Genomic DNA, 21486 nt, shown 5'->3' with positions numbered 1-21486 from the left:
GTAATACCAACTCAGGCTGATGATTTCAAACATCTGGCATATGACTTCGCTTTTCATCGCAAAAGTGAAAGAGCCCAGCCTCCATGCGAAGCGTCATAACGGTTACAATTTCATAAAGGGGATTTTGACAGGCTATGTATACGTGATGTATGGAATTCTGCCCGATTTTCAAGGTGAAGTGACTGTTACTTTTTGACGCATGGCTACCTTTTCGCAGTAATGGTCTGATTTTCAAGGTGCCACGTCGGATCTCATTAAATGCATCCCGCTTCAAATTCAAATCGATTCGGGTTACCTATAAAAGGGGATTAAAAAGTGGTGTATACGGTTACGCGAACAAACACAAAAACTCCTAAATTTTCTGATTCTTTATCTTCTTCAAACCCTAACAGTGGCTGCTACTCAATCCAACACCGAAGAAGTTCTCTCACAGGCTCTTATGAAGATCCAAAGCACAAACTACCAAGTTGATCCGAATGACTCATCCTACCCTGAAGCATTAAAAATGTTGATCATTGCACTCAAAAGGTCTCCATTATCAACCGCAATGTTTAGTTCTTTTCCGGTTCCGATGACATGGTTGTCCATGGCGGCATCATCTGCATCCTACAATTATGCCACTGATGTTATCACCTTCAACATGATGAACAACAAGAGGGTTCGTCTTAACAAGAAGATGTTCATTGACTTCTTGAACATTCCCAATAACCCTCCGTTCTTTAAACCCATCAATTCCCAAATTATTTTCATGTTCAATGAGATGGGACATTAGCCATCTCTTGAAAAGATCAGTGATTTCAGGAAATCTGGGTTACCCTGCATGTGGAACTTTCTCTTTGGTATTTTTATAAGGTGTTTGACAGGGAGGACTGTTGGTCTTGACAGGGGTCGCATGGAAGTATATACAATGGTGATGGGTTTGTACTATGATATTAGTGTTGATTACGGAACTCAATTATGGAAGGAGTTTGTCAAAAGTCTTGAAAACACGAATGCTGAGAAGGGTATTTCGTGTGCCCGATACTGGAGTTTAATTCTTGAAAAGGTGTATGAAAAAGAAGGTATTCAAGTTCCAGAAGGTGGAGAAGTTGCAGAATTTTCATTGTATCAATTCCCAAAAGTTGTTGAAGATGATGAAAATATCTTCACCAATGTAGCTCGCATTCCGGATGCGATGCTTCGCAAAGTGCACTCCACACACAAAGTTTTGGTTAGATATATGAAAACTTTTGATCCAGCTGTGCAAACTGGAGTATTACTGGAAGTTAGTGCAGAATCCTCAAAGAAGAAGAAGAAAACTCAGAAGGAAGAACAAATTCAGTCTTCCAAAGTCTCACAAGCTGAAGAGGTGGATAAAGAAGAGATTTCTACAAAAACGAAGAAGGAAATTATACCCTCAAAATCTGGGGTATTAAAGAAGCTTCGCAAATCTTCGCAGACAACGACTTCTTCTCCTAATATTCGCAAGACAGAGGTCAGTAGTAAGGGGATAGTGTTTCGCGATGTTCCAGCTCCGGTTTCTCTTGGCTCAAAGCGAAAAAGAGCTCAAGAGGTTGCGAAGCATATAAAACAAACGCTTTCCAAGAAACGCAAGATGATCATTCGCAAGGAATCCTCCGATGAAGAAGTTGTTCTGGAGACTCCACCTGTGGTAACTGCTTCCATTCCTCTTACTTCGCAAATTTCTACCACCACATCTATTCCACTTGAAGTAGTCAATACCAAATCAGTACCCATCTCTTCAGCGAATGTCTCTACTTCATTACCACCATTTTCTCTTCCAACCACTACAATCACTACTTCATCAATTTTTTATCATCCTCTACAACATCCATTTACCACCTTATTTCCATCACAATCTCCCGAAAATCCTCAATCTTCGCAACCAATGTCTAATGATGAAACTAAAGGAGGAGGTTTTGGAGGGACTTTTGAGGCCCTACATTTTGATTCAGAAGAGGAGGATATACCTGATCATATGCTTATGTCAGGTAAGCAATTTAATATCCTGAATCGCAAATTGAATGCCGTTATTCAGTCACAAGCTGATTTTGGTTCAAAGCCAACAATGTCGGGATTGGAGGTGGAATATCTGATCAAAGAAGTTGAGAAGAGAATAATTGAGAAAGTTGATCAATCTGACAAGAACAATGAGCTTCACATTCAAGCTCAAGGAAAATCATTCAATGGAGTTGTTTCTGAGTTGAAATCTATTACAAAAGAACGACATGTTCTTTTTGTACAGGATGTCAAGAAGGTCTAGGAAGATATTAATCTGAAGGTAAAAGAGTTAAAGCAGGAAATTGCGAAAGAGCTTCAAGATATTAATTCTCAACATTTGGAGGTACAAAAGAAGGTTTATGTGGTTGCAACTGATCTTAATAAAATTCTCACTGATTATCAATCTCCTGCTCCACTTATCGAAGCCAAACAAAAGGAGAATAAGGACCAGTTTGATAAACTTATTCAGTTGGTGACTGAATTAAAAACATTAGTTTCGCAAACTACTCATCAGACAATTTTGACTCCTGAATTCTTGTCTCTCAAAGTCAATACCTTGGAGCAAGCTATTCAGAAAGCATTGGCCCCGATTGCAAACTTTACTTCTTTGTTACCGAAGAATGCCCCACCTGCTTTCACAGGGGTGCAAGGGAGAGAGAGAAAAGGAAGTAAAGATGATGATGCGAAAACAGTGGGAAAGGTGATTTCTACTCAACTTAAAACCACTTTTCCAGTGTTCACAATGCCGATTTCCTCGACTGTAATGACAACAAGACCAATTGCCAAAGGAATTTCAATTGGGTCAAAAAAAGGAGGAACCTCAAGTGCGAAACCTCTAACAGACGATGTTGGTAAAGGGAAAGGGATTGCATATGAAAAATCAAAGGAGGAAAAGAAAGCAGAAGCAGAAGCAGAAATGGAGAGATTGAGGCAAGTGCAGAGTATCATGAGGCAAAGGGCAAGTGATCCACCAACAATGAACAAGGGTGATCCTGCGAAGTTATATTCGTATGAAACAATTGAATCCAAAGTGTTGGGGAATCACTTATATGAGTTCAAGAAAAATCCAAGGAAGAGTTATGATGTTGCGAACTCAGATAGAAGCCAACTTGATTTTACGATAAATGAAATGATGTTTATTACGGCGCAGTACAAGATAAGTGAAAAGTTTGATAATGTTGATGAATACACTTATTTGAAGATAAGATTTCATGCTGTACTTGCGAAGGATCAAGAGGAGGTGTGGTCTTTAATGAAGATCAAGAAAGTTTTAACAATTAAGAAGGATGTGATGTCCGAAGATATGCTTCAAAACTTTCGATATTTTGTGGTTCGAGCAGACAACAAGGCATTCGACTTCAGCACTGCTGATTTTCCCTTGATGAATCTATATGATCTCATTCAAGTGGCATCCATTCTCAAAGACATGCAAGAAAACAAGCTGAAAGGACATGATACTAATGTGTTCAGATTTGGTTACGCACATATCAAAATATTCATACATAACTACTATGATTGCTTGACGTTGACTGATGAAGAACTTGCAGTGGGTCTTGGAAGAAAAGTTACAGTCGCTTGGGAATCAACCTTACCTCAAACAGAGTTAAGGAAGTATGCTGATGGAGAAATATGCCTGAAACCTTTTGGAATGATTTTCGCAGGAAAAGATACGAAAGGGAAGCCCGAGAAATTTTTCTTTAAAGTCTCAGAGATTGAAAGATATACTTCTTCGCAATATACGAATTTTATTGTTCGTATGAATAACTGCAAGTAGAACAATGAAGGAGACAAAAAGGAGCTTAAGAAGATAATTACTTGGTATTCTGAAATTCGAAGAACAATGCACTCAACTATTCAACATCTTACAAACTGAATAGTTTCGACTGTTTACAAAGGGGGAGAATGTAGAGTCTAAAAGTTGTAAAAAGTCGAAGTGCTTGTTTCTTTAGTTTCGCATGTTAGTTATTTTACTAAGTCTTCATTTTGTGCGAAGCGTATTGCTCTAGACTTAGCATATTTTTTGTACACTCAGGTTGCCTATAAATAGGGACTGAGGTTAGAAGTAGAAAAATCGAATGCATGAGTGATTAATTTTTAATCATTCGCAATTTCTCTCTGCTTATTTTGTAATTAGTTCTTCATCAATATAAGATCTAATTAATATTTACTTTCTGTGTTCTTACTTTTCATTCAAACAAACATGATTGCATTCTAAATCTCGATAACAATTCTCTTCACCATCCTGTGTGCAGGCACCCTCTCCATGTAGAGTGGGTTAATGACTTCGGACTTAGCATCCGAGTCATCTCCGTCACTCTCTGCATCCTCCTCAATGTCCTCATGAATATCCTCTTCCTCGAACTCCAACTCCTCTGGATTCTCTTCTGGTTCTTCCTCGAGCCAACCCCCATTCGCCCGATTGGGAAGTAGGGATCTCCAGGGAGATGAAAACCAACCATAGTGTCTACAAAAGAATATAAGCACAAGAAGGAGATATAAGAAACTACAATGAAGGTTTCACACACTGTCCAAAATACTCCTATAGTATCTTAATTGTTTATGTTTGATTCCTTAATCCTTTGGGTATTAGGTTTGCAAGTTTATATTCGTTGTCCACCCTGATCACTCCCAAACACATGTTGGTCGTATTTTGAATAAATATAGTTGATCAGGCTATATTTATCCCCAATATGGTCTTAAACCCTAAGACCCGAGTGGTGAAATTAGATGCAAAATAGTCGACGCATAGTTTTGTACTTCGTAACGTGAGTAGAGTATATGTATTGCGTAAATTTTAGTATATTACTGTTATTTTCTATGTGAGTCGTTACAACCATACTAATATGACGAGAGCGCCTGTCTTGACGTTCTTCAGGTGTCGGTTTCTAAAGATAATTGTCACCCTAGACTGACACGTCTAGCTGTAGCGAGCAGCTCAAGTGTAGGGGTGTCAACTCCGTATAGATCTATACACAATATCCCGCTCTCCCTCCAGAAGACTCTGGTTATAACTACATGACTTACTATGTACACTAGGTAGGTACGAGTGAATGAGCGTCTCATAAGAGCCTTAACCGAAATTTACGTGAATATTGAATTCCATTATTTAACGTTATAAATATTGCTAATAGAGTGTATTTTCGACCTATAAATTATAAGCGTCAAAAATAGTCATTTTTACAATAAGTGTCAAAAATAATCCATCTTTATAGTCATTATAGTCACAAATAGCCCAATTATACCAAAATTGTCAATAAAGGCCCAAATTTTACTAAAATGCCAAAAGTGGCCGAATATTATCTAAAATGTCAATAATGGCCCATTATTACCAAGAATGTCGAAAATGGCCTAGTAATGCCGAAATTGTCGAAAATGGCCCATTTTTGCTAAAGTTGTCAAAAATAGCCCATTTTTACAAAAAATTCATTTAAGACCCATTTTTATAAAAGTGTTCAAAAAAGCCCATGTTTTCTAAATAGTCCATTTTCGGCCCATTTGTATTAAAATGTTAAAAAATGGCCCATTTTCACCTTTATGGCTGAAAATAGTCCATTTTTAGTGAAACTTCCATATTTTTTCATTTTTCATGTTTTCATGCCAAAAAAAAATTTAAACATATTCTTGGACTAATCCTTGTGATATTTACCATGCATCAAGTGAAACATATTTCATATAGAAACTAGTTTTCATTTTTAACAACATATCAAGTTAACTAAGTCCAACAACTTGATATTCAACCAAAATCACGAGTTCATGGACTCTTAGCATGATTTTCACAACATTTAACATACATATCATACAACACATTCACATGCAAGCAAATATACAAAGATTTACACAAGACTTTAACTTGTATTACCCCCCCCCCCCAAAGAAGGAAAAACTCGAAAACAAGGGGTATAAAGCTCACCTTAGGGCTTTTTCGGTTTTGAAGAGGAAGATGGTGAAGGTTTTTGGCCTTAGCTTGCTTCCTTGAAGATATTTGTGATGTTTTGGGGGCTCTAGAGAACATATACAAGAAAATAGAGTGGTTTGAGGAATGATATTAGTATAAGATGGAATATAACAACTTGAGTGTGATATAAACTTACCAAGTTAATGATCTTTGAATAGGAACTCTTGATCACACTTGCACACCCACGAAAATTTAGAGGAAAGAATGAGAGAATTTTGGAGATTAGAGGAGAAATAAGGAGTGAGAGGAAATGTTGAAATGTAAATGGTGAGGATGGGGGATGGTTTCGGCCGATGAAGGGGAGAAGAGAGGGGAGATCCCTCCTTGATATATGTTCGACAACATTTTCATTCCTAGTTACATGCTAGATAATAACATAAATGTATCTTATGTAAATTTGAGGTGGCACACGAAAGTCAACCTGTTTCATTTGTTTTTCTTTTAAAAAAAATATGATCGATTATAGGGAGGGGGGAGATAGAAAGAAATTGGCCTTGGTTTGGAAAGGTAATCGAGAACCCTAGGACCATTAGTGTTTTTGAGTTTCCGGGCTTGGCTCGGGCCCAAGAATAGTTTCGGTCCCAAACTACGTCCAAATGAAATGGATTTCGCCCAATAAAAGTTTTTGGTTTAGGAGAGAGAGCCCAATTAAGATTTATGATCCATTAGGGCCTATATATTAATTCTTGAACAATACTAATTAAAGAATATGATTTCTCAATTAAGATATTATACTTATAATATAATAATAAATCACAAATAACCTCTTTCTCAAAAGTCCATCCTATAAAACTGCTCTGGTGAAGGCAACCCAAAAATACCATCCTACTATCGGGTCAACTACATACCAGTGATAATTATGGGCTTAGACACCAAATCCAACAGTTTCCCACTTGGATAATGTCACAACTAGCAAATTAGGGCTAGGATTTCTCTCTTTATACAAGATAATGTCTTTGTGTAATCTTGTAACCCTACTTTTGTTATAACCAAATTTCAATACTATACATGTTTTTACAATCCAAAATTGTGTTTCAAGTCGAAACTTCCTCGTATAAGCCCAAAAACTAACCCAATAAGCTATGCACACTCAAATTTGGGCCTTAACCAAAGCCTTCTCGGTCCAAACCTCTTAATGGATCAAGACTCTCCTATTGGGCCTTAATGGGCCAATAACCTCTCAACATGATCCTTATGGGCTGAAAACTTGTATTTAACATTGTTTTGGGCCGTAAGACTCTTATTGGGCCTTATTTGGCCCGTGAACATCTTCCTTAGACCATAGTGGGCCAAAAACCTCCATTAGGTATTATTTGGGTCGAAAACCCTCAAATGGGCTTTGCAAGGCCGAAAAATCATTATTGGACCCCTATTGGGTTGAAGACTCTTCCACTTAAAATGTTTTTGGACCGAAAACCCATATATAGGCCCTAATGGATCATAAATCTTAATTGGGCTCTGTCTCCTAAACCAAAAACTTTTATTGGGCGAAATCCATTTCATTTGGACGTAGTTTGGGACCGAAACTATTCTTGGGCCCGAGCCAAGCCCGGAAACTCAAAAACACTAATGGTCCTAGGGTTCTCGATTACCTTTCCAAACCAAGGCCAATTTCTTTCTATCTCCCCCCTCCCTATAATCGATCATATTTTTTTTAAAAGAAAAACAAATGAAACAGGTTGACTTTCGTGTGCCACCTCAAATTTACATAAGATACATTTATGTTATTATCTAGCATGTAACTAGGAATGAAAATGTTGTCGAACATATATCAAGGAGGGATCTCCCCTCTCTTCTCCCCTTCATCGGCCGCAACCATCCCCCATCCTCACCATTTACATTTCGACATTTCCTCTCACTCCTTATTTCTCCTCTAATCTCCAAAATTCTCTCATTCTTTCCTCTAAATTTTCGTGGGTGTGCAAGTGTGATAAATATACGGGGACTAATTAAGTAAATCAACGATTCTTATAGTGTGGGCTTATGATCCATGGTTGACTAGGATGGGTTAAACCAATATGATTGTCCAGGGAGGTTTAACCCATGGAGCCTAAGAAATATGAAGGGTCATGGTGCATTAGGGTTTGCATGGATGAAAACCTAGCCTTTATCACACTATAAAAGCAACCCCTAGCCCTAAAATCGGTGCCCGTTCATTCTATGAGAGTGATAATCGATTTTGAAGCCAATTAGCCTATTCTCTCAAGCCTCCTCTTGCATTTGGTGTTTGTGACACATTAAAGACATCACACTTGAGGTACTAAAGCTTTCTAAGGCCAAGAACTACAAACTACATCAAGAGATATTCATCTAACTTGGTTTTACCTTGTATATCCTCTATTGTATGCTAGTTAGGATATATGCTTTGGAAAAATCAAATTGCATGTATAATTATAGAAAACTTAGATCCAAAGCATCTATGGTTGCATGTGCACCATAGGAGTGTTATAGTGCTTAAAAAACAACAGTTAACACTTGATTGGTCAAGCCATGTCATGGGCCTTTCCAAAGCCTATAAATAGGCATCTTGGGATCCATTATAAAGTGGCTCAATTCTGCTTAATTATGCTCATTTGCTGTTTAGACTAGATTTTCGAGAACTATTTGAGTGTTTTAGTGTGTTTACTATTCAAACACTTGTAATTGAATCTTTTCGAATATGATATAGTTTGAATCATTGATCTTGAACATATAAAACGTTTTTATCTTTAACTTTGTTGATTTGTAACTTTTTATTTTCTACATTACTTGCCACTTTCTGAAACTCTATTTCAGTATTTTCAACATTTGAACTTTTCAAGTATAGGTTTAGTGATTTTCATCATTTCTTCAATCATATATTGTTTTAAAGAAGTAAAAACACTAAAAAAAAATTAATGATTTGCGGGTGAAACTATTTTTGAGATTATAATAATTTACGTTGCAAAGAAATCAATTAGCCATGTGTAACGATGAAAAAAATGTCTTTATTTTATTACTTTAAAATATAGTTTTTAAATAACAATTTGTTAAAATTAGCCGATTATATTTTAATGGTACAGGAAAAATCCGCCGAATCTGATTTTGCCCCCAAAAATTACTTTCTAAGTTTTTGGTTTTTCCTTAACCCAGATGTAAATTCAACCTTTCCCTCCTCCAATGTCAAAATCCCCAAAAATTCTAACATCAAAATAGATCCCTCCAAACTCCAAATCCAAATCCAAATCTCCAATATTTAATATTGTCTTCCATTCTCGACTCTCATTCTCTGTGGCAACCTGGAAGATGGAGGGAGCCATCTCTTTATGCCAATTCCATGATAACAAAGAGAACATCCCTCCATTTTTGTCCACTTCCAAAACCACCGATAATAAGCTCAGTGCGAAGATGACATTGAAGAAGAAGAGCAACCACAGAGTACCTCTTAAAGATATTACTAATCTCATCGTCGATTCTCTGATCCAATCGCCGGCGGCGACTTCACCTATGTTTCCTTGTTTACAGTCGCGTTCAATATGTAAGCCGGCAGCTGGTAATCGCAATTTGATGGAGGAATCTCGTTGCAAGTCGTTGAGGTTTTGTTTTAGATGATTATTTATCTAAGATATGTAGAACGATAAGATGCATTGCTGAAATAGTGAAATGGGTAGATATAGAGTTTTGTACAGTTTATACGTTGGTTGGATTGGAAGAAAAATTGTATCTTATGGTTCATTGAATACTAGATACAAAATCCCATATCTTGCATTTCATTGAACACATTTGCATCCAAAGACTCCTAAATACAGGAACAATCTTTTATTTGATTAATTTTTTAAATATGTTTTTGGTTTGTGAATTTGTTTTTTGGCAATATACATAGAATATTGTCGTAGTTGTGTAGATAGAATGGCAATGTTCACCTAGCACATAAGAAATAATAATAATAACTAGATGAAAAATCCTGCTTTGTGGAATATTGATTTGGGCAACTCCGATCATTTTGACAACTTCGTGCTTGTTATCGATATAGATGATTACATAGTAATCCGGAGCGAATATAAAGCATGTAACATAATAGTTTTTAAGATAATACATAGAAAATAGCCTGACCACACAGCAAATTGTAGATTGTTTTCAGATTTAAAAAAACTCATTGATTTTGGTTAAATAAATGAAGAAAAAAAAATACTTATTTTATTACATGTCTTGCACTAGGAATATTCATTCCAGAATCCAGCCCAACCAAAGAATATCTTGCATAGGTATGATTGATGTTTGGACTATTGAAACAAGGGCAGCCTAGATTATGGGCGTATTCGGTACGGAGATAATATCAAGGTCCAAGGTCTCCTTAGGGTTGCTGAGAGCAACCCTGATGGGTTTTAGCCATATCCAGCCCAACTCATAATAGCAACATACTTACACCGAGATAATAACAATATTTAACTTATATTGGTAGCAAAACGTGAGTACATTGCTATTATAAAGAAAAAGATTAAAATAAATACATAACTATTATAGGTAAGAAATATAAGTATGTTGTTATTAGGTTCATACTTTTAAAAGTATATTGTGCATAGTTTTAGGTTTGGAAAAATTTCTGATGTGAATTTTATATTTTATATATGGTTTTAACAGAATTTATGAGAATTAAGTTTAAGGCATGCACAGCAAAACAACAACAAGGCGGGGCTTTTAAGAAAGTATAGGTGATTGTCGATTGATTAGAGATCCAAGAGCCATTCTTTTTTTATACTCATTAAATTCCTCATATTGGTTTGCAGTTCGTAAAAAGTAAAGAAGATTATATTATATTTATATACCCCACAGTTTTATATGTTTTTACACGTTTGTATTTATTTATTTATTTAGGCACCAAATCTTGCATCATTTTTACTCTTTATTTTGTTCATACTTTCACAAACTTTCCATCGTATTGTATGCACATAAGGATAAAGTTGGTTTAATTTGTTTCTTTTAAGGTATTTTTTTTAACATCAAAATCCGTGGATTTTTCTATATTGTTCAAGTGTGTTTCTCCATTGTTGTAAAATAAATAGACACAAACAATATATAAAAGCAAAGGCAGTTAATAATTAAATGTCTTTTATAACAAAAATAATTATCTTATGATAAATTGATAATGAGATTGGTTTGCTACAAAATTAACCATCATTAATAGGGGTGTTCAAAAATATCCGCATCCGAAATATCCGATCCGAAAATCTGAAAATCCAATCCGAAATTATCCGAAATTTCGGATATCCGGATTTTCGGATATCCGATTTTACGGATTCGGATACGGATAGTGAATTTATAAAGTTTCGGATATTTCAGATATCCGATATCCGAAAAAAATATTTTTTTTCTTTATTTTTTAATATTTTAAAATGAGAAATTAGAAACATTGACATGCTTAACGGACTAATGTTCCCCACCATTTTCAACTTTTTCGTGACTATTCTTTCCAAACTTTTATTACAAATTTTTCCATTTACAATCGTTATATATTTGTTTGTTATAATCCTGGTTCGTTGGCTTATAATAAAAAACTATTAAGTAAATGCTACATATATTTATTTGTTGTTATCGATATCCATCTATGTCGCAAGATTTAACATAGTTGCTATTATTAATTCTAAGAGTTGCGGTGAGGATGTTCAGATAAATTAATGAAATTCGGTGTCACACCCCCTAACCAGGCGGCGGAAACGTTTGGGGGCTGTCGTGACTCAATTGAATACCATAACATTGAATATATATGAAACGTAACAACATTCGTCACCATGCATTAATATAGTACAACCAGTAGAGTTTACATGAAGTACAGTGTTTAAACATTACATTCCCAAAATAGATTGTTCGATTCGTACATAAATAAGCTGCAAGCCATCACTGAATATGATTTCCTTTGATTCACTGGTTCCCTGAGAATACAAGTATTTTGAAAAACGTCAACATATGAAATGTTGGTGAGTTCATAAGTTGTATTTGAAAAACAATGTTTTGTATCGTTTGAAAACCACCAGAAAATCCGATATTTTCTGAAAAGAGAAGCTTTTGAAAACGTTTGTGAAGATCCATAGGTATGCTTGTTTGTTTCTATACTTGTAAAAATTGTTCATTAGAGTTGTATGCATTTCGAATTTATGTGTATTGAAAAACCCTAGGAAAACCCGATGTTTTCCTAATTCCTTGAATCCCATGAAGTTACATTGAAACCACTGCATAGCGTGTAGTGTCAGTCCCAGGCGACGTTGGATTATTTTTGAGCATGATTATTTGCTACAAACACGCATTACACAAACGACCAGTTTATAGCTATACTAACGATCCCGTAGGCGTCGTCCGTACTAATCACGTTATCCAATCGCCCTGACTATGTGTAGTCCCACATCCGAAGAGAAAGAGGGCACGAAGACCTCGATGACTCCATTAACCGGTTGGGGATAAAAAAAAATGTACGAGGGGTCCCAGACCCACCTCGCATGAAATGTAGACTTTACTAGCAATACTAGAGGACCCTTGGGGACCAGTAGTATACAAGCCATTGAAAGTCCTTCTACGTTGTGTCAGGTCGGTAAAACCCAACACTTTGTAGGATAGAGATCTTCGGGCGTTAAGATCAGGTCATTGGGCTAGCTAGGCCCAACAAACAAGATTTTACACTTTTGGGGCCCAAAGATGGTGCGTAGACGTCTGTGCACACTCGCATGTATATTGAATTCCCAAACGTTACTTGTATGAATCGTAGTGTCATAGTGTCATAGTGTCGTAGCGTCATAGTGTCGTAGCGTCATAGTGTCGTAGTGTCGTAGTATCGTCGTGTTAGTAGTTTCCGATTTTTATTGGTTCGAGACCGAACCAATTCATTTAACAACGACTTTTGGTATTGTAGTGTATTGTATTTCGTCGACAGTCGCGGTGCCATTATTTGATCAAATTGCGTATATCGAATTAGCCTTGAAATTTTTCTGTTTTCAGCCCCTCATTGTTTGTAAAATTTACATTTTCAACCCTTTTATTTAATACTTCCCGGTTTGGTCCTTAAATTAATTTTCTTGACATTTTAACACCAAAAATTATTGAAATTAATATTTTTCAGCATATTTTTCATAGAAAACAGTTTAAGTCCCTGAAAATGCAGTTTTCTCGGTTTTAACCCTTCTTTTTCGCAACTTTGACAATTTTGGCCCAAATTGTAAAATTTTTGCAACTTTGGTCCTTTTTAAATTTAAAAAGCATTTTAAACCTTTGAAAAGGACTTGGGACGCTTATAGTCCACTGTTTTACAGAAAAATACAGTTTTGGCCCTCCAAAACAGAAAATCTCGCATAATGGGCCTCATTGGGCCGAAAATGTCATTTTTAGCCCATTAAGCTTGAAATTTATGTTCTTAATCCTCCAAATGAGTATAATTCCAGAAATTGTTTTATTGAAATTGTTTTGACACACCTCATCCATCAGAATTCGTGATATGTCAATTTGGGCCCTTAATTTTGTATTTTTCACATTTTAGGTCCAAAAATTTGTATTTTTAGCCCAAAGAAATTGTTACTAAGCCCTTTAGCCATTTTTCTAGAAACACTTTGTATGTAAAAATATATTTGATGCTAGAATCATTTAACATGAAGTATATCTCGGTTTTGAGGGGTTTTATGGCTAGATCCAACATTGTAACACACAAAAGCACACAAATAAGCATGGAAATCATACAAGCATACAAAACACATATAGATCTACACTTTCACTTGAATTCCCCCCCCCCCCCCCCCACAAAACTCATAAAAACAGAAAATAGGGGGTATGAAGCTCACCTTGTGTGTGGTTTCGGTTTTTGGAAGAAAAGATGGAAGAAAACTTGGTGATTTTTGGCCTTAGCACCTTTCCTTGGTAGATCTCGAGTTTGAGGTGTTTCTAGATGTAAGATCACGATTTTTGCATGGATTAGGAAAAGATTTTGATAACAAAAAGAATCTATGTCATAGCTCCAAGCATGATCTTACCTTAGATGAAGAATTTTGTGGAAATTTCCTCTTGAATGCTTCCTAATTTTTGAGATCCTTGAGGGGGGAGGGAGGAAGTGTTCTTGAGTGTTCTAGAGAGAGTTTAATAGATTTTTGGTGTATGTGTGTGTTACTCACGGCCAAAACAAGAAGAGAGAGGGAGAGAGAGAGTTGCATGGAGAAATGAGATTAGCATTGATATTTGAGGAGTATTAGCTTGGATATCCACCATGTAATAATGAGGTGGCATGCATTAAGTCAACTTCTCCCCTTTTCTTTTTGGATTTGGGCCTTGGGCCGAGAATGTGAAAGGAAAAAGAAAAATTTGGGCTTTTTCCCTTAAGCCCAAAATTAGAGTTAGTTAGGGTGTGTTTTATACCTAAAAGAATGTAGTAGGATTTTTTATATTTTTATTGGACTAGTTTAGGTTATTCATGTATCAAGGCTTTTAATTCATTTCATTCTAGGCCCAACATGGCCCAAAATGTTGAAATAAATTAGTGTGGGTCCAATTAGAGCCCAATTAGGGTTCTAAGCCCATGATAGTCTAATTGGAAGCTTATTGGTCCATTTGGGTCCAATAAGGAAGTCCTAGTCCAAAATGGACTTAAACAAGGACTTCTAGGGTTTCCAATTGTTTGATGACTATTTGTAGTACTAGTATAATGTATTTGATTGAAGTTTTTGAAGTCATAATCATAGGTGTTACACATGTTCTTAAGTTTTTGGTTCACATTAGCTTGAATGTATAGATTACATGACACAAAATTTCCAGTTTTGACATTCGGATATCCCGTTTAATATCCGAATCCGTATTCGAAATTTCGGATATCCGAAATTCAAATATCCGAAATTTCGGATACGGATTCGGATATCAAAAATCAACTATCCGAATTTTCGGATCTCCAAATTTTCGGATATCCGGTTTTGAACACCCCAAATCATTAATACACCAAGATGGGAGGCGTTACTACTTAGTGCCAAGGTTGTTAAAATCTCAATTAATTTACCAAGGTTGTTAATTCAATTAATTTATTATTTACATGACTAATCTGCAAAAGAAAATCAGGCTAAAAGCACATGACCTTATAAAAATTATGAGGCTGGACGGAGTGGGTGCGGGAAAGGCGAGGGAAAAAAGTTGCGGGAAAGAGATGGGGTGAGGGGTTGCCGCACTCTCTCCCTTCATGCTATTGGTCAGTTTTTTTCTTCTTTAATATTTATAAAGTTATATACCTACTAAAAAAATATAAAAAATATATCAAAACTCATGGTTTTTAATTCCCTACAAAATGAGTATAATATATGTATGAAATATATTTAAAAAAAAAAGTGAGGGAAGGGCTTCCCATCAATTTTTTGGCTTTTAGGTGAGGGAAAGGAAAATGAGGAAAATGAGGATATGGCCCACAAAAAGTGACCCACACCCTCCGGTCTGAGGAATCATAAGTTTACTACTTTTCTTTGGAAATGATTACAAAAGAACGGCTTATTTCGTAAATTTGCAAACAAATTTGTTTTGCGATATTTGTTCCGTAAAGTATTTTGGAAATAATGATTTGTCAAATGAAATGGAATATGATGGAATTGAAATTAAATATGATTGGAATTTGTTGTGTTTGGTTGACATTTAATGAAATTTGTTTTTTGTTTGGTTTGAATATTTATTAAATGATCTTGGAATTATTTAAGAGAAAATTACTAATCTAGTCATAATCTCTAATTATGTGTTTATTTTTACCTAGAAATATGCACTTATCCATAATATTCGTTAAAACCATAGATTTCTTAAAAAAAAACCTACGGTCAAAGTAACCAAAAAAAATAATAACTACGCTTTCAGACAATTGACTACTGTTTCGTGGGCCGTCTAATCTTTTAGGGCCTGTCGACCCTTAGTTTTCAGATTAAGTCATTTGTGTAATTTTCAAATAAGTTAGACTATTATTTTCTCTCAATAAAGTTTCCAAAGAATAACCATGTATCTTTTGATTATTGCTATAATTTTAATGTACTCTTGATTAGAAGTAGCTTTTATAGATACAGTTTTTTTTAACTACCCGTAAAGAAAAATATGAAACTGTAAACTTCATAAGAAACCTACGATGTACAAGTAGACAATTTATAGATTATGCATCGAATGCTTGTACACCGTAAGTTTCCTTGATGAAACCATAGGTTTTCAAAAACTACTATTTGGGAGACTATAAACATTAGAGAGTAAATTGTAGGTTTTAAGAAACCTATGGTTTTGATTTCAAAAATGAATACATATATATATATATATATATATATATATATATATATATATATATATATATATATATATATATATATATATATATATCCTCCTTAATAAATGAAGGTTTTTTTGCCACATGTCAATCTCTAATGAGTTTTAACACTTGTCATTTTGTGGTATTTTTGAAATAAATATTATCCACTTGTCAATTTTTTGTTTGTTTCAGTTTTTATAATTAAAGTATGTAAAGTTATACATTAAAAAATATTTTCTATTTACACCTTAATGTTTAATTTTTTTAAATCAACCCATGTATTATACGGGTTTCAAAACTTGCCCTCAAGTTTTGGGATTTAAAAGTTGATTAAAAGGTTTAATTTAGGAATGTTAAATTCTAAAACCCTAGTATTGTTTTGAAAAGTTCAAATCACACCCTTATGGTTTTATTAATTAAGGTGTATAATTAAAAGAGGTTTAATAAATCCATAAAGTTTTGGTTTACAATTTAATTGAATTAAAAGTATAATTGTTAAATTTAACCACCTAGTATTTTAAAAGTGTAAAATACACCCTATACTATATATAACATTAAAAGTCTAACATTATATATATATATATATATATATATATATATATATATATATATATATATATATATATATATATATATATATATATATATATATATGTATGAGTAAAAGTCAGTCTTACCGTTAGTAGGCCTCATTCACGAAGCTGGTCTATAAGGGGTGTTTAAGGAAATTGCCTATAAAATGGCGATTGAATGGGTATCCACTCTTACCCATTTCACTCTTGACTAGTGGAGGGTCGTTAGCCGAACGGGTAGGATAGGACAAAAACCTTCCATTATAAGTATAATGAAGTATAAAAGTAACTAAATGTTTTCAAAAAATTCTCAATCTTAGTTACTTTAGGCAAAAGTGAATTGATGCAATTCCATGAAATTACACTTTGTGCCCTTGCGAAGACGTTAGTGGAGCGTGTGTGGTTTACCGGCACACTAAATAGTTCTAAGCAAAGGTAGCAAAGGGTGACTCAATATTTGTCATAGTTCGGTGGAGCGTGTGTGGTTTACTAGCACATCGAATAGGTGACTGTAACATGTGGGGGCACCATGTAAGTTTGCATGGTTATTCACACCCGCTTTGTGATCCTCGGCATCCCAGTCACAAACTAGAGGGGCATATCGAGATTTAAACATGCCATTGAAAAGTTCAATGAGTCTCAAAGTATCTAGGAGTTTTCATAGATCCAAAAATTAAATTTCTTTTTCATTTTTCATGGTGGAAATTAGTGAATCGTCATTCACTTACCTTAAAATATTCTGCAACTAGATTACGGCATCCCTTTTCTAGGTTGTAGTGTATTGTGTTGGGTCCTAGCCTTAATATCTCATGTGGGTGATTTATTAAGGACTCAATCAATCAACTAACTTGAATTTATTTTTCTCCCGTTTTGTAGATGTCACAGTTCGACAACTATGGTCTTCCTAAATCCCGTGGAACAAGCATTCCACACGAAGATGATATTCCACGATTCGATCGAGGAACAAGAGATCATGCTTCACTTCCTCCTCCTCCTCCTCTAATTATTCTCCCTAACCCACAAGATCGAAGAATTGAAAGGTTTAATGTCACTAAAGTCCTATTGGAAATGAAACATGAAAATGGTAAACCCGTGTGTGCCCACGTTCTAGAAATGAAATCACACATCGATAGGTTGATAATGTTGGGTGCGTCATTCCCTGATAAGTTGGTTGTGAACTGGGTTCTGCAGTCACTTCTGAATCATATAATGAGTTCAAAAGAAAGTATTATATGATGGATCATGACGATAACCTCATTGACCTAACTTACATGCTCATTGCTGCTGAATCAGAAATGATTTGGCAAAGCAATGGAGTATATTTGTTGGGAAAGTCAACCAACCATGCTTCCGAGGATGTTCTAGGAGAATCGACCTACGTTTGCTGCCAAGAGAAAGGGCGTTGGATACAAGTCTACCCTAAGAGCCTGAAGAGTCCAGAAGATGGGAGTGTCAAAAAGTATGGCTGTGCTTCAGGTAAAATCCACTATCTAATTCCATTAAGTTCCTATTCGTTGATTCTTAATACATGATGTGATAAGATTGCATTTGAATGTTTTGCAGGATCAGTGAAAAGAGAGGAAGCTTGATGAAAGAGCAAGATGAATCTAATCACAAAGAAATGGATCTCGATCGCATGGATTTGAAGATTAGATTTTGAGCTTAGAAAGTTATGATAGAGTTGTTAGGAATTTTTCTTTTGACTACATAGTTTTCAGTTGCCAAACAGGTCGAAAGTAGCCAAATTCCATGAAGCATTAATAGGTACTTATTTGGCTCTTGTGGAAAATTACAAGTGAAGCTACTTTTAGAATGATAATGATTGATATAGTTAAAGTGGTAGAAGATATTCAAGTCGGATTGTTTTGTTGGATGAAGAACAAGGCTCCAATTTATAACATAAATTAGTGACCCTCTCCTACAATTACTAGTAGCCTGTAAAGGTAACTCTGCTAGGCCAGTTGGGTTGTGTGCATTTACTGTGTGCAATTTTTGCTGTGAATTTGCTGTTTAATCTCAACACAACATTTGGATTTTGTGTTTTTTTTCTCTCACATTGAGATTACAAATTTTGTAGTGTAATGAGATTATTCTTTAGCGGTTAATTGTTTTTAGATTGTTAATGGTGGTATTTAAGGCTCTGTCGGTGCGAATTTCTTATTTTGGCAAGTCTATAATGTGGCTTGTTGAAGTTGTGGTATGTTATTATCTTGACCTCTCGGTTTTGTAGACATATGAAAATAAAGAACTATTTTATAGATGGTCCTATTAGACTACCCCATTAGGACAATTTGGATGAGCCCGTCCTCAATTTTCAATTAAAAGAAAATAGAAACTAAAACATTTTTGGTGACCTCGGCCGGAGACACAACCCAAGTTCACTGAAACACGACAACTTTTAATCCAAGATAAACCCACGTGTCCAATAGTTAATAGTGGAGCGAAATACACTTTTCTAATTAAATTTAAGTTTGTTAATAATTCTATCTTATTTTGACTAAAAAATTAAATTAAATATATACCAAAATACATGATTAATTTTTATCTACAAAATAATATCTATATCGATATAGTTTTTTTTATATTTTTTTAATATAAAATTGAATTGGGTTGGATTGCTAATGGGAATAAAAGATTGGGTTTAGTTGAATTATAAATATAGAAGATAGAAAAATTAGTCTTTTGATAAATTACTAAGTTAGATTGGGTTGTGAATAAAGATAGTCTTATGGATTAAAATTTAGGAATGGGCATAGAAGGCTTTTAAAAATATTTTTTTGGACGAATGATTTTTCCCTTCTAAAAAAAAACTAAAATAACTATCACAAAAATCAGACAATCACACCCTTTCATCCGTGTACAAAAGAAAAAAAAAAGGTGCAGTGTTTGAAAATTATAATAACTCAATTCATTCATTTATTAGATACAATATCTTTTACACAATAAGATTTGTTCAAGCCAATCACTGAAACACACTTAGTAATAAATATTCAATTAAAAAAATAGATGATGAAGATCGTTATTGCATACCCATTTATCATCACATGCACCTTATTAGAATGAGATATCCAAACCATGAAACTTTTCCATCGTAATGTCATCCATAATCTGGGTCATTTCATTTGTAAGATAATTTCTCCATCCTCCAACCTTCCCTTCCCTAAAGAATGTGTTATTAGCCATTCCCTTACGGTAATCCCCATTCTTATTAACTTCCTTTAAAATTTCAAAACTACATAGCGTTACGATCTCATCCACCACACCATTGGCCACTTCCTTCTCCGTGAAAGGAAAGCCCAAGAACTCTGCCAAACGCTTCACTTTACTTGCAGTATCTACTTTCATGTCCTCATATGTTAAAAATAGAATCTTTGTCGGATCTTCAGAACTAGCCTTATGGTACTCTTTCACATGATCCCAATAAGGTCCATATGGCAAAAAACCTTTAACAAACACATTAAGCATCTCACCGATGGTCATTTGGGTACGAGACTTATCTGTCAACTTGTTTGCAAAGTAAAACCAAGATACCAAAGCATCCTTAGGGTTCCTACACATGTAAACTAATCGACAGCCAGATTCAAGAATGGACTTGGGTAATGTTCTGTAAGGTATATGGCTAGAGAAGAGACGTGGTGAATTTCCATGGACATAAGTGGGAACGTTACTAATGATTTCCGTCTCAAGGAAAGGCACACATTTGTGGGGGTTATAGAGTTTTAGAGGGTGATTTAACGGGTTGATGTTTTTATACTTTGTTCTGTTCACGATAGCAAACACGAGGGCCTTAATCCATGTTGTACCACATTTTGGTTGTGTAACGATGTAGATATCAGTTGATTGAGCCTGAAAGCTTTCTTGCACGGCTATCACTGTTTCAATTGAGAATGCATGATCCGTGATATACCAAAATCCTTGATACATGTAAACGTCTTCACTCATCCAGCCTTTTTCTCTAGGAAATTTGGTAAACTTCTCCTTGTATCTATCCGAAAGGAGGGTAAGAATTTTTTTTTCATGTTCTTCATCATCTGAGTTTGGTTTAGAAGCCAGTGAAACATCAGGGATAGACATTGGAAGGATGTTCATGTGTGGAGTGAAATGAAGTTTGAGTGCTTAAAATATATACACACAAAGGGTGGCCAAATTTTGAAGATAAAAGCTTTGTAGTTTCTCAATAACATCATACAAAACGTGGGCGACATTGTTATCATGATTAACTTTAACGAGAATTATGTTTTAAATTAGAATATTCCTAAAATATTTTACATATTTAGTCCCTGTCGTATACAAAAATTTGCAAGTGCTGTCAATATTTGAAATTATCCTAATGTCATCGTTATTTTTACTTTTTATTTCCCATTTAAAAAATGGGTAGTTAAAACCAATTATGTTATATTTTTTACGATGACGGTTTGACCCTAAGAAAAAAATGCTACGTATTAACCTATACTTTAGAGAAAATTGGATTGTTCGACGTAATCTCCAACGGTACTTGTAGAGTAGTAGTCCATGTTTTAACAATTTGATACTAGTAATCAAAGGGCGTGTTTGGTAAAAGTAGCGGATAATGGGTAGTGAGTAGCTGGTAGCGTTTAATTTTGAAGCGTTTTGTTAAAAGCTTCTCCCTGTAGCTTTTTATTTTGTAGCGTTTTGTACTGACTAAAAGTTAAATGCTTCTGTTGCCCGAAGAAATCTTTTTTTACAAGCGTTTT

At 34.9% G+C, this 21486-nt stretch overlaps 1 protein-coding gene across 1 annotated transcript; it reads right to left on the bottom strand.

Moving 5' to 3' along the window:
• Nucleotides 1–19664: 19664 nt before the first annotated feature.
• Nucleotides 19665–20877, bottom strand: LOC111878133 (cytosolic sulfotransferase 13). Its single transcript, XM_023874646.3, has one exon. The coding sequence runs from the start codon at nucleotides 20858–20860 to the stop codon at nucleotides 19826–19828; it is 1035 nt and encodes a 344-aa protein (XP_023730414.1). The 5' UTR covers nucleotides 20861–20877; the 3' UTR covers nucleotides 19665–19825.
• Nucleotides 20878–21486: the final 609 nt, after the last annotated feature.

This window comes from Lactuca sativa, chromosome 8 (assembly GCF_002870075.4).
Source record: "Lactuca sativa cultivar Salinas chromosome 8, Lsat_Salinas_v11, whole genome shotgun sequence".
In the NCBI taxonomy this organism is placed as follows: Eukaryota; Viridiplantae; Streptophyta; class Magnoliopsida; order Asterales; family Asteraceae; genus Lactuca; species Lactuca sativa.
This window is presented reverse-complemented; position numbering and strand designations above follow the sequence as displayed.